The sequence below is a fragment of the Erpetoichthys calabaricus genome, chromosome 1 (assembly GCF_900747795.2).
Source record: "Erpetoichthys calabaricus chromosome 1, fErpCal1.3, whole genome shotgun sequence".
NCBI lineage: Eukaryota > Metazoa > Chordata > Cladistia > Polypteriformes > Polypteridae > Erpetoichthys > Erpetoichthys calabaricus.
In genome coordinates this window covers 34,099,328-34,111,604 of record NC_041394.2, presented here as the reverse complement: position 1 = coordinate 34,111,604, position 12,277 = coordinate 34,099,328, and the positions used below count along the sequence as shown (strand labels likewise).

Sequence of the window (12,277 nt, the reverse complement as noted above, 5' to 3'; positions counted from 1 at the left end):
ACAGGGGGTCCCCTGGATCAAGCTTGGGAACCACTGGCCTAGAGTATGTAGCAGATACATTATTTATGGTATTCAATACTCATGACTCTGACTCTCTTTACAGGCACCCGAGCTTCTAGAACAGCGCAAATACACCACAACTGTAGACTACTGGAGTTTTGGCACATTGGTTTTTGAGTGCATCACTGGTTTCAGGCCTTTCTTGCCCAACTGGCAACCAGTACCCTGGTACTTAAACTTTATATGGTTTATATGTTGATTGAAATTTTTGTGTTTTACTTTGTGTTGACCCTAATATGTGTGTTCATTTATGTAAATGATGTACAGTTTAATATTATAATGGCATTATACCTGGAAACACGTGCATGCCTATCTGAGCATTTACAGTACAAAGAGTGCTTTGCAAAAATGACTTTATTTAAATTTAACATATGAGCAAAAACTGGAGCAAATATTCTGCTAAACAAAACCTGGCAATCTCCTGTGTTAGGACTAAGAATGAATCTCAGGAATATTCCGTGCTGTGAATATTCCATTGAACCGTTAGGTCATTTGGTCGGAATGTGGACTTGTACCAGATGTTAATGTGAGTGGACTGATCATAACAGGATTGGGCAGTGTTGTTTATAAGTCTGTGGCTAACTCGAGTTTTCTTTCATAAGAATGTAAATTTGTTTATTTTGACAAATAACTAGAATGTTGAGAAATCCTGGAAGAAGAGAGGTACTCCTCGTCTGAGTAGAGGAGGAAACTATTAAGCCCAATTTCCACTAGTAATAGATGTAGTGTACAAAGCCACTGTAGCAGTGAAATAGATTGCGCTCTTCTAGTGGAGTCAATTCTTTTTGCAATAAAGTAAAACATGTTTTTTTAATTCTTCTTGCTTGGCTTTTTACTTTGGTATGTTTAATTATTCTTTATTAGTTATAATTCATTATTATTAATATTATTATCACTCACTGCTCAAGGCACTTAGACAGAAGGGGAACCATTTCAATCACCACCAATGTGCAGCACCCACCTGGATGATGCGACAGCAGCCAGTACACTCACCACACATTAGCTATCAGGTGGTGAAGGAGTGAGAGAAAAAGAGACAATCAGAAACAGGGAGCCATTATGGGGCCAGAATGGATATGGCTGTGATGGGCAGTTTAGCCTGGAGATCAGGATACACCCTACTTTTTTTGAAAGATGCCCACAGATCTTTAATGACCACAGAGAGTCAGTACCTTGATAATACAAATCATTCAAAGGATGGCACTATTTGTAAGGCACAGTGGCCCTGTCACTGGACTGGGGCATTGGGATCCACACACAGACCACAGGATAAGCTCCCCCTGTTGGCCTTGCCAACACCTCTTCCAGCTGCAACCCAAGGTTTCCTAGATGGTTTCCCATCCATGTACTGGCCATTCCCGAACATGCTTAGCTTCAGGCGGATGCCTTGTTCTGAAGGGCAAGTGGTGTGTTAGTTGCAGAAGGAAACGTTTTAATTATTTTTTTATGTTGTATCACACCTAAGACTGGACATTTTTATTATTTAAATTACAAAATTTGATTATACAGTGATCCCTCCTCGATCACGGGGGTTGCGTTCCAGAACACCCGCGAAAGGTAAAAATCCGCAAAGTAAAAACCATATGTTTATATGGTTATTTTTATATTGTCACGTTTGGGTCACAGATTTGCACAGAAACACAGGAGGTTGTAGAGACAGGAACTTTATTCAAACACTGCAAACAAACATTTGTCTCTTTTTCAAAAGTTTAAACGTGCTCCATGACAAGACAGAGATGACAGTTCCGTCTCACAATTAAAAGAATGCAAACATATCTTCCTCTTCAAAGGAGTGCGCGTCAGGAGCAGAGAATGTCTGAGCAAAGGATAGAGAAAGAAAAGCAAACAATAAACAATCAATAGGTGCTGTTCGTGCTTTTAAGTATGCGAAGCACCGTGTGAGAAACATATCGCCAGACAAAGCAGCCACAAGTAAGCCCAGCAAGGAAGGGGGCGATGTGAAGGTAGTCTTTCAATGTTTTTTAGGAGCATCCATATACTCTAGGGGTGCGAACAGCCCCCCTGCTCACAATATATTTGAGGAGTTTTATTTAATACATAATACGTGCTCTGGGTAGCTTCTCAGCCATCCGCCAATAGCGTCCCGTGTATGAATTCAACTGGGCAAACCAACTGAGGAAGCATGTACCAGAAATTAAAAGACCCATTATCCACTGAAACCCACGAACCAGTGAAAAATCCGTGATATATATTTAAGTATGCTTACATATAAAATTCGCGATAGAGTGAGGCCGCGAAAGTTGAAGCGCGATATAGCGAGGGATTACTGTAATAGGTGTATTTTAATAGCTTTAATTTTCCCTTGGGGAAAAATAAAGTATTATCTGTTTGTCTGTTCATATTTTTGCATCTGGGGCACTTGCAGGTTATGCCACTTACTTGCTCATGCAGTAGTTCACTGGCTGGAACTGAGATAAAACCTGTGGTTTACAGTCCAACAGTCAGAACTGCCCAGGACCAAGATTGCCTAAGCATTATTAATCATGATGAAATATGCAATGCCATTTAATCAACTTGTAATTAAGTTATTAACTGTCAGCATATTGTTGTCTTGATCATTTAATACTCTGTTATTACACATCCATTGTCTTATTAAAAATAAATGACTAAATAAACTGTCAAGTACATATTATCTAGATAGTGCTTATTAAAATACAACAGACCCAGGAATCATTCAACAAAAGTTTACTTAAATTAAAGGTAGAGATATATTTGTTGACTCATTCAAATTCATTAGTATGCAGTCCCTAACCTCAAAACTTTCTTGTTCCATGATATTCTATTTCCCACCAAGTGTAAGATGGGTAGTATTTAGTATGCATTAAAAAGGTAATGAGTAGTTAGTCACATTTCACTAGGGTGGCTTACTTTAAAAACCTGCTGCACAGATATAGTTTGCTACCGAGCATGCACTTGATATCCTAAAGCAGAAAAATGATCTCCTGAAGTGTAGTTACTATAAGCACATTTCAGTTAAAATTATTAATATTCAAAGATGTAGAATTGATAAAATGAGCAGCATAGTATGCTGTAAAGTACCAAAAGGTCTTGCAGAAAAGTGCACATTTGAATTCGAGGAAGAGAAAAGTTGATTCACTTATTCCCTATATTCTTATACGAGTGTGATATCTGCTGCATAGTGGCTCTGAGGCTAGGGATCTGCACTGGCAATTGGAAGGTTGCCGTTTCGAATCCCGTAAATGCCAATAGGGACTCTGCTCTGGGCCCTTAAGCAAGGCACTTAACCAGCAATTGCTGAGTGCTTTGAGTAGTGAGAAAAGCGCTATATAAATGCAAAGAATTATTATTAAATATAAGATGCTATACAGAAAAGGAGAAATGTATTTGAACATATTTCTTCCTTTAAGATCTAATATGGTTATATAAAATTTTGCTTCTGATCAGCATATTATTTTCTTAAAAGGTAACATTTGTGTTTTTAATTGACTCCAATATTCTACAACTACATTCTGAAATACAGTGGATATTGAAAGTCTGCACACCCCTGGCAAAATCACAATTTGTATAAGTAAAAAATGAAGCCAAGATAAATCCTGACAGAACCTATTTCACCTTTATTGTAAATTTGCCATCTATACAAAGAAGGTGAAAACAAATCAGAAACTGTTTAGTGAAAAAAGGGGGAAATATTATACAAAAAGCTGGTTGCATTGGTATGCACAACCTTTAATAACCAAGGATGTGGCTGTGTTCAGAATCAACCAGTCACAAGAAGTCTCATCTCGAATAGTAGTTAGTATATCCCTGACATCAATTAAAGTGGCTGTTATTGAGCTCAGATACAGTTTAGCTGTTCCTGTAGGATTATCCCGATGTTCTTTAGGTTGCAAGATACTCCAAAAGCCATGGTCCACAAAGAGCTTTTAAAACATGAGCAGGAACTTGTCATTGAAAGGTATCAGTCAGGACAGGGGTACAAAAAGTATCCAAAGCATTAAACATCCCATGGATGATGGTGAAAGCAGTCATCAAAAAGTGGAAAAATACGGCTCAACAGTGACTGTGCCAAGATCAGGGTGTCTCTGCAAGATTGATGAGAAGACAAGGAGAAAATTAGTCAGGGAGGCCACCAGGAGGCCTAGAGCAACGTGTGATAACAGTTAGTAGTATTTTTCATATGTCTGGGTTGTGAGGTTGGGTAGCAAGATGAAAGCCTTTTCTCACATAGAAAAACATCCAGGTTCAGCTAAACTTTGCAAAAAGGTATAACTACAACCATGTAGAAAAATGTATTATGGTCTGATGAGATCAAGGTTGAACTTTTCGGCCGTAATTAAAAAAGGTATGTTTAGCTCAAAAATAACACAGCACATCATCAAAAGAACACCATACCCACAGTGAAACATGTTGGAGGCAGCATCATGCTCTAGCTGGAACTGGGGCTTTAGTCAAGGTGGATAAAATGATGAATAGCTCCAAGTAATCTATTCTGTCACAAAACCTTCAAGCATCTGCAATGAAGCTAAAGATGAAGAGTAGCTTCACCATAACAACTCAAAGCATACATCAACATCAGCAAAGCAATGGCTTCATCAAAGGAGCATTAATGTGTTTGTGTATATTTATTTATTTAAAAAGCTTCTGTAAAAATCCAAATTTCCCTTGGGGACAAATAAAGTTCTACCTACCAACCTACCTATCTTCCTTCCTACCATCTGTTCCTTTCATTATTTTAATGGAAAGGATACTAAGGTGCAGCAGATGCTTAGAGAGTATCCAGTTTTTAAATATAGGGGTTGCCTTTATGCTGTTTGCAGGTAATAATATAATAATAATAATAATAAAATTTATTTATATAGTACCTTCCCCACACTCAAAAGAAAGATGCTGATTTTGTCTTCTTGGCCATCTGTCTGTGCTCTCAATTGCACAATGGTTTGAGTTTTTAGTTGAGTTTGATTTGGTTAGGCTGAGATTTACTGCCTCTAAATGTAAAGTCATGGCACCCTCCCAAAATGATTGCCTTGTTCTCCATAGTTAACAGGTGAGCAATTGACTTAAGAGAGGGAGGTCAAGTACAACGGCATATTGTTCTCTAGTGAAGGTAGAGACGATCATAAGTTTGATAGACTTTGTAGGTGAAGCAGGATGTACATTCTCTTGAGTTTTTTGGCTGGTAGTCATCCTACATCTCCATCCTCGCCTCTGGTCATGAATTCTAAGTAATGAGTAAAAGAATGAGTGCCAACGGTCAAAGTGAGTTTTAATGTGTAGGGTTGCTGAGTTCAGTCCCCATGACAGGATGAGGAACTTAACAACATGGGAGGACATCGAAGCCTGTTGAGGTGATTTGGGCATGTATGTGGGATAGGCAGTGGAGACTTTACTTGAAGTTTGTATCAGGCACACCTCATTAAGATTAGACTCGGAGGCAAACCATGGACATGCATGAGTCATTATGTCCCTGAGGGTGGGGTGACCTGGGCAGTCTAGCTCAGAATGTTCCTACCATGACCCTCCTCACGAAAAGGAAACATAAGTGAAGACATTTTTTTATCCATAGACAATTAACCAACTGAGTTAAAATAGGTGTATTCGTGTTACTTCAATTTTACAGTTAATATGTTGCTTGTCATTTGTTTTGTTTTTGTAATTATGTTATTGTATGCTTTTTATAACTAGTCCAATAAAAGTTTTAAATAATAGACTACACATTTTTCTTTTGATACTATGTTTTCAGGCACACCAAATTGAAACAAAAAGAAGAGGATGATATTGTAGTGTCGGAGGACCTGACTGGGGAAGTGAGGTTTTCCAAGCACCTGCCATATCCACATAACCTTAACAGGTGAGTCACAATTTCTTACTGTACATTTCAGAATCAAAAAACAGCAGGAAGGTGAAATGGACCTCTTCTGAGTTGGCATAGAGCATAGGTTCCCAAACGAGGGTAAACTTGCTTAAAAAAGCTGAAGTCGCAAAGATTTCGGTTGGTTCCTAAAGACAACATGAGACTTGCTCTTTCAACAACTGCACCAATAGTATCCAAAATTGTAGGTGAAAAGCAAGAACAAGTGTGTCACTGAATGTTGTGTCCTCATCAACTCAGTGTGTTTTGTTCTGGAATACCAGTATCTGCTCCTCATTAGTTGTTTTTAAGTAAGTGAAGGAACATTATTATGGGGTGATGTTATTGTCATTTGTACTTAAAATAAAAATGTTAAAAACCGTATCTTAAAATTTCCCCTTTGTTGATCACTTTATTATGGTAGAAGCATAAACTCAAATACTGAACAAAATAGTGCGGGGGTGAATTTACTTTCAATAAGTTGCCATGGGGTAAATGGGTTAAAAAAGGTTGGGAACCCCTGGCATAGAGGAACTAAAAGAGAAAGTAGATAGTCTTGAAAATACCTGTTTTGAACCGTTTGTTGGCTTAAAGTTTAAAAAAGCATTTTTGTCTGTAGCTTAAAAAGATCAGATTTTTCTGCTCGCATTGAAAGATGATGAATTTTCTGACTGTTCACACTGCAGGTTCCTCGCAGAGAAAATGGAGCGTTGGTTGCAAATCATGTTGAAGTGGAACCCGCGTGAGAGAGGTACTGATCCTTTTTATGGCCCCAATGGATGCTTCAAGTCACTGGATGTCATTCTCAGTCTCAAGGTAGCATCTTGTTTACTGCAGTGTTTGCCAGCTATGGTCCTAAAGAATTTACCTGTAAATCAGTAATGAATAACAGGACTACAAATATGAAGTATTTTAAGTACTGCGGGTTTTTAGGAGCATTGCACAGAAACAGCTAATTCCACTTGCTTTTATGTCATTTTTTTCTTATTTTTACCTATTTTTAAACCACAGCTGTCAGAGAAAAAGATCAAAGATGTCTAAAATTTGCGAATTAAAAGTAAAGCATATGTTTGACTGTCTGTTGTGTTCACTGTTGTTATATGTTATGGCTTTGATCAGAAATTTCTCATTAGAGTGCATTTGAGAATATGTAATTTGTACTTCCACTACTTGGTGGTAGAAGCCACATTATCTATTTAAAACTTTTTTTCTTAATAATTGATACTTTATTATTGCTGATATACTGTTTGTTTAGTTATCAAAGAAGTTCTGTGTTGTGCTTTCAAGTCCATGAAATGTGTATGTGGCATCTGCTGTCAAACAGACATTATCATTTTTCTTTCCTGTCTTTATGGTTGATTTGTAACTGTACATCAGTTATTCACCCAGTGATCTCTAGGTGACATTCCCAATTGTGAATTCATCTGTCATCAAATTTCTGTTGAATGAATTTATCTGTTGTATATCTATTCTGGGAAAGCTTAACTCATTATAGTATGATGTAATTTCTTGTGGTGCTAAACTGTGAACAGTTAAGCTTGATCTCAGAATTTGCCCACCTACCACATGCCTGGCAGATCATACTTGGTATCACTAGAAATTTAAGAATGGTCTGGTAGTGAAGCGAGTACATATTTGAAATTTTACTGAAGGAGAATTTCAGTCAGCAATGAAATTAGCATCACAGTCACAACTTCTCATAGTGGAAAAATGTGATGCAGCTTCACAAGAGTTAATATGTAATTGTATGTGTTTTTACCTTAACATTTGTATTGATTTTTACTGAGGTCAAGTTAAAATAGTATAATTATTTCGATATAAACATTTCCTTTAGCTATGGAAGTATACATGTCAGAAACAAATTTGCTATTTATTTATATTGCAAAAACTTCTCAGAACATAATTCAAGCATATCAAGAAAACCAGTGATCTATATGTTAACGGAGTTAAAACATTTTTGTCTGCAATGCTTTCGATGTAAATGGGTAGGTTATAAGGGTTCAAGTCCTGCTAGCAGTGATTGCAGTTTTATATTTACAGGATATTTGAGGATTTATCATCATTTTGTAAAATAAATGTTTTAGATAGATAGATAGATAGATAGATAGATAGATAGATAGATAGATAGATAGATAGATAGATAGATACATACATACATACATACATACATACATACATACATACATACATACATACTTTATTAATCCCAATGGGAAATTCACATTCTTCAGCAGCAGCATACTGATACAATAAATAATATTAAATTAAAGAATGATAACAATGCAGGTGAAAAACAGAAAAACAGACAATAACTATGTATAATGTTGAATGTTAACGTTTACCCCTCTGGGTGGAATTAAAGAGTCGCATAGTTTGGGGGAGAAACGATCTCCTCAATCTGTCAGTGGAGCAGGACAGTGACAGCAGTCTGTCGCTGAAGCTGCTCTTCTGTCTGGAGATGATACTATTAAGTGGATGCAGTGGATTCTCCATAATTGATAGGAGCCTGCTGAGCGCCCTTCGCTCTGCCACAGATGTTAAACTGTCCAGCTCCATGCCAACAATAGAGCTTGCCTTCCTCACCAGTTTGTCCAGACGTGAGGCGTCTTTCCTCTTAATGCTGCCTCCCCAGCACACCACTGCGTCGAAGAGGGCGCTTGCCACAACTGTCTGATAGAACATCTGCAGCATCTTATTGCAGATGTTGAAGGACGCCAGCCTTCTAAGGTAGTATAACCGGCTCTGTCCTTTCTTGCACAGCGCATCAGTATTGGCAGTCCAGTCTAATTTATCATCCAGCTGCACTCCCAGATATTTATAGGTCTGTACCATCTGCACACAGTCACCTTTGATGATCACTGGGTCTATGAGGGGTCTGGGCCTCCTAAAATCCACCACCAGCTCTTTGGTTTTGCTGGTATTCAGGTGTAGGTGGTTTGAGTCGCACCATTTAACAAAGTCATTGATTAGGTCCCTATACTCCTCCTCCAGCCCATTCCTGATGCAGCCCACGATAGCAGTGTCATCAGCGAACTTTTGCACATGGCAGGACTCCGAGTTGTATTGGAAGTCCGATGTATATAGGCTGAACAGGACCGGAGAAAGTACAGTCCCCTGTGGCGCTCCTGTGTTGCTGACCACAATGTCAGACGTGCAGTTCCCAAGACGCACATACTGAGGTCTGTCTTTAAGATAGTCCACGATCCATGCCACTAGGTATGAATCTAATCCCATCTCTGTCAGCTTGTCCCTAAGGAGCAGAGGTTGGATTGTGTTGAAGGCGCTAGAGAAGTCTAGAAACATAATTCTTACAGCACCACTACCTCTGTCCAAGTGAGAGAGGGATCGGTGTAGCATATAGATGATGGCATCCTCTGCTCCCACCTTCTCCTGGTATGCAAACTGCAGAACATACAGTAGAAATATGTTAAAATGTTTTTATTTTAATGTGTTTGTTCTCATAAATTATTTTTCCTTATTATATTGTTTAGTAGGGATGGCATGGTGGCACAGTAACAGTGGCATTGTCTTTGTGCAGTTTGAATGCTTTCCCCATGTTCATATGTTTCTTACTCCAGGTACTGTAGTTTTCCTCCCACATTCCCAAAGACGTGCACATTACATTAATTAGCCATCCCAAATTGTATTCCCACTCTGTGAATGTGGACACGGATGTGTGTAGGTGTGAAGCCTGTGATGGACAGGTATCACTTGGAAAATTATTTTGATTCCTGCCTTGCACCCTGGGTTTCAAGGATAGGCTAGGGTTCATCCTCCAGGACTGGATTATGTGGGTTTAACAATGTTGTGTTACTATTATCTTGAGGTACTATTTTGGTACAGTAGCTAGTTTTTCTGCATCACAGCTCCAGGAGACTGGTCCCAGTTATTATTTGCATTTGCACATTCATGATTTTTTTTCTCTGGCACTCAAGTTTTCTTTCCACATCCCTAAGAAGTGCATATTAAGTTAATGGACTGCTCTAAACCTGCCCTGTATGAGCATGAGACCATCAGTCTGTCCAGTTTTGGCTTGTTCCTCTAAGGATTCCTGCAGAGGTTTTGGCTCTCTATGATCCTGAAAATGGATTAAGATGGCTCTGTGAATGGATAGATATTTTTTAATATTTGATAGTGCTCCGTTTGCTTTTAAATCTGCATGGCCTGCTGTCAGACTTGGAAGTTTCTAGTTAACAATGATATTGCTTCTAATTTCATAAGCCCCGGGCTTGTAAGGGTTGTAAAAAAATGATGTTTCAGCCTTCTGTGTGGAGTTTATTTTGATTTCTTCTACAGAACATTGTGCAGAATCAGTGTGTTTTTACAGGATACCCCATTGGCATTTCTAATAAAATGAACTAATGATATAATTCATTAAAATAACAACAAATGGTTTACATTCAAATAGTTACCTAACCAAGTTGCATGTACGTTCAGTGTCTTCTACAGTGCTCTACAGATTGTGTGCCTGGTTTTCTTTGTGAAACGTTATGTTGTTCTTATGTCACAAGTCGTTACAGATATTGCCGTTGGAAAGTCCATCTGCATTATCTTGCTAGTCAGATCGCTTATTGTTTAGCTCTCTCAAGGCAGGTGTCGACAAAACTAAATATCAAGGAGCAGAAGGCTTAAACATTGAGAAAAGCTGATTAGGTCATATTGTTTGGCTTTATCTGCTAGATGGCAGCAAAGAACACAAGATAAATGAAGTTCAGTGCATTTCAGGCATTCATTTTCCTTACAGCACAGTGTTAAATACAAGCCGGTGCTCTTGTCAAAAGCCATACAATCTTGCATATTGTCAGTGACACCCATTGTGAGCTGTTAGAAGGATGTAACAATGACGGTGCGGCTGAATGATATAAGAGAGGATTGTCACTGCACAGATACCCTCAAATGCCATTAGGGAAGATCATTATTTTATCCTTGGAGCCCTTTTGGTTGCCAAATTGCTAGTAAAACATGTGGGTTCCTGGAGGACACTTCAGATTAGTTGATTATTTCAAGTAGTTTTTTTTTTTTAAACTCATGAGTGGGGGTGATAAACAAGATATGCAGGACATTCTTTAATCTTCCCTGAGAGGTATCAATACATTTCATTTCATTATTTTTCAGCCATCTATGACAATGAGAATTACAAGCTGAAATGTGTAGTCTGTAACTACAGGCAGAAAAAAAACACATCATCCTTATTATATCAAAAAAGTGCAAAACGTCTTAAGTTACCAGTGCATGCAATTATTTGCTTTGAACAGTATATATGCTTTAGAATGATCAAGCATTGAGGTTTCATTCATTTGGTAGTGGTATATTTTTCATTATATGAGAATCAAAAAGTAATTTTGACATCTTTCTTAATCTGAATACATTTACATTTGCATTTACATCATTTAGCAGACGCTGTTATCCAGAGCGACTTACAACAGTGCTTAGTAGTCTACGACTGTTCTTCAGTCTTTAATACAAAAATGACCTCAAAAGAGTTAAATTCAAGGTTTTTGAATAATTAAAACAGCAGTTTTTTTTTCTCGTTTTGTGAAGGCTGTCTTCTCTTTTGCCAGTTTGTTATATTAGATTATGTAGAAGTTTATTTGTCCCCAGGGGAAATTAGGCTTCCTCATTAGATTAATGATCCTCTGGCCGCTTATAGTCCAAGACTGTTAATTTTGTTCCCCTTGTCTTCTTCACATTAGCTGGTTCATGTCCTCAACATGGTGACAGCAGAGATACACACTTACCCGGTCCAGTCACAGCAAACTATTCAGTCTTTACAAGAATGCATTGCAGTTGACACACAAATTCAACCAGCTAATCAGGAACTTCTTTTGGAAGCTGGAGTCCCCCTGGACCCCCTGAAAGATATCACACAGTGTGCAGTTGACTACAAGGTAGGTTAAGCTTTGTTTTAACTGGCATAATAATTATGTTTTGGACACACGGTGATTAGGCTTAAGGTGACTTCATTTTGCTCATAGTTAATTGATGGACGTATAGACATGCCTTTGCTGTTCCTGTTTGACAAAAGCAAGAGTAGCTATGAGCCTCATCTGAGTCAACGTCCCATGCCAGAGAACATCAAGTTTGTTCGTAAGTAACTGTTTTTATGGCTACATTACTCTGTATAACTTCACTATGGAAAATGACAGTCTTCTTAAATTGCCATAGAGGTGGACCCAAAGAAGGTTCTGCAGTACAGTCAGCTGCGAAGGACTTACGGCCAGGCTTGGCACACAATTCGCACACTGAAAGAAGACTGGCAAAGGATTCAACAGGGGCAAAAAGCGGCCCTGTAAGCCTACATCTTAATCTTAAAAAATATTTGATTAAATAAAATTGCAATAGTATTTGATCTTTGGAAACAATTTGGGTCAAATCAGTTTAACATGC

The 12,277-nt window shown here is 38.2% G+C and overlaps 1 protein-coding gene across 1 annotated transcript in view; it reads left to right on the top strand.

Annotated features, from left to right (window-relative positions):
- ikbkb (inhibitor of nuclear factor kappa B kinase subunit beta) overlaps positions 1-12,277 on the top strand; it is a 79,895-nt gene that overhangs the window by 46,731 nt on the left and 20,887 nt on the right. Inside the window, exons 8-13 of the mRNA XM_028797573.2 lie at positions 104-228; positions 5,783-5,890; positions 6,577-6,706; positions 11,584-11,778; positions 11,866-11,977; positions 12,056-12,179. Of these exons, the coding sequence (XP_028653406.1) occupies positions 104-228; positions 5,783-5,890; positions 6,577-6,706; positions 11,584-11,778; positions 11,866-11,977; positions 12,056-12,179 (794 nt within the window). The remainder of the gene's footprint in view (positions 1-103; positions 229-5,782; positions 5,891-6,576; positions 6,707-11,583; positions 11,779-11,865; positions 11,978-12,055; positions 12,180-12,277) is intronic.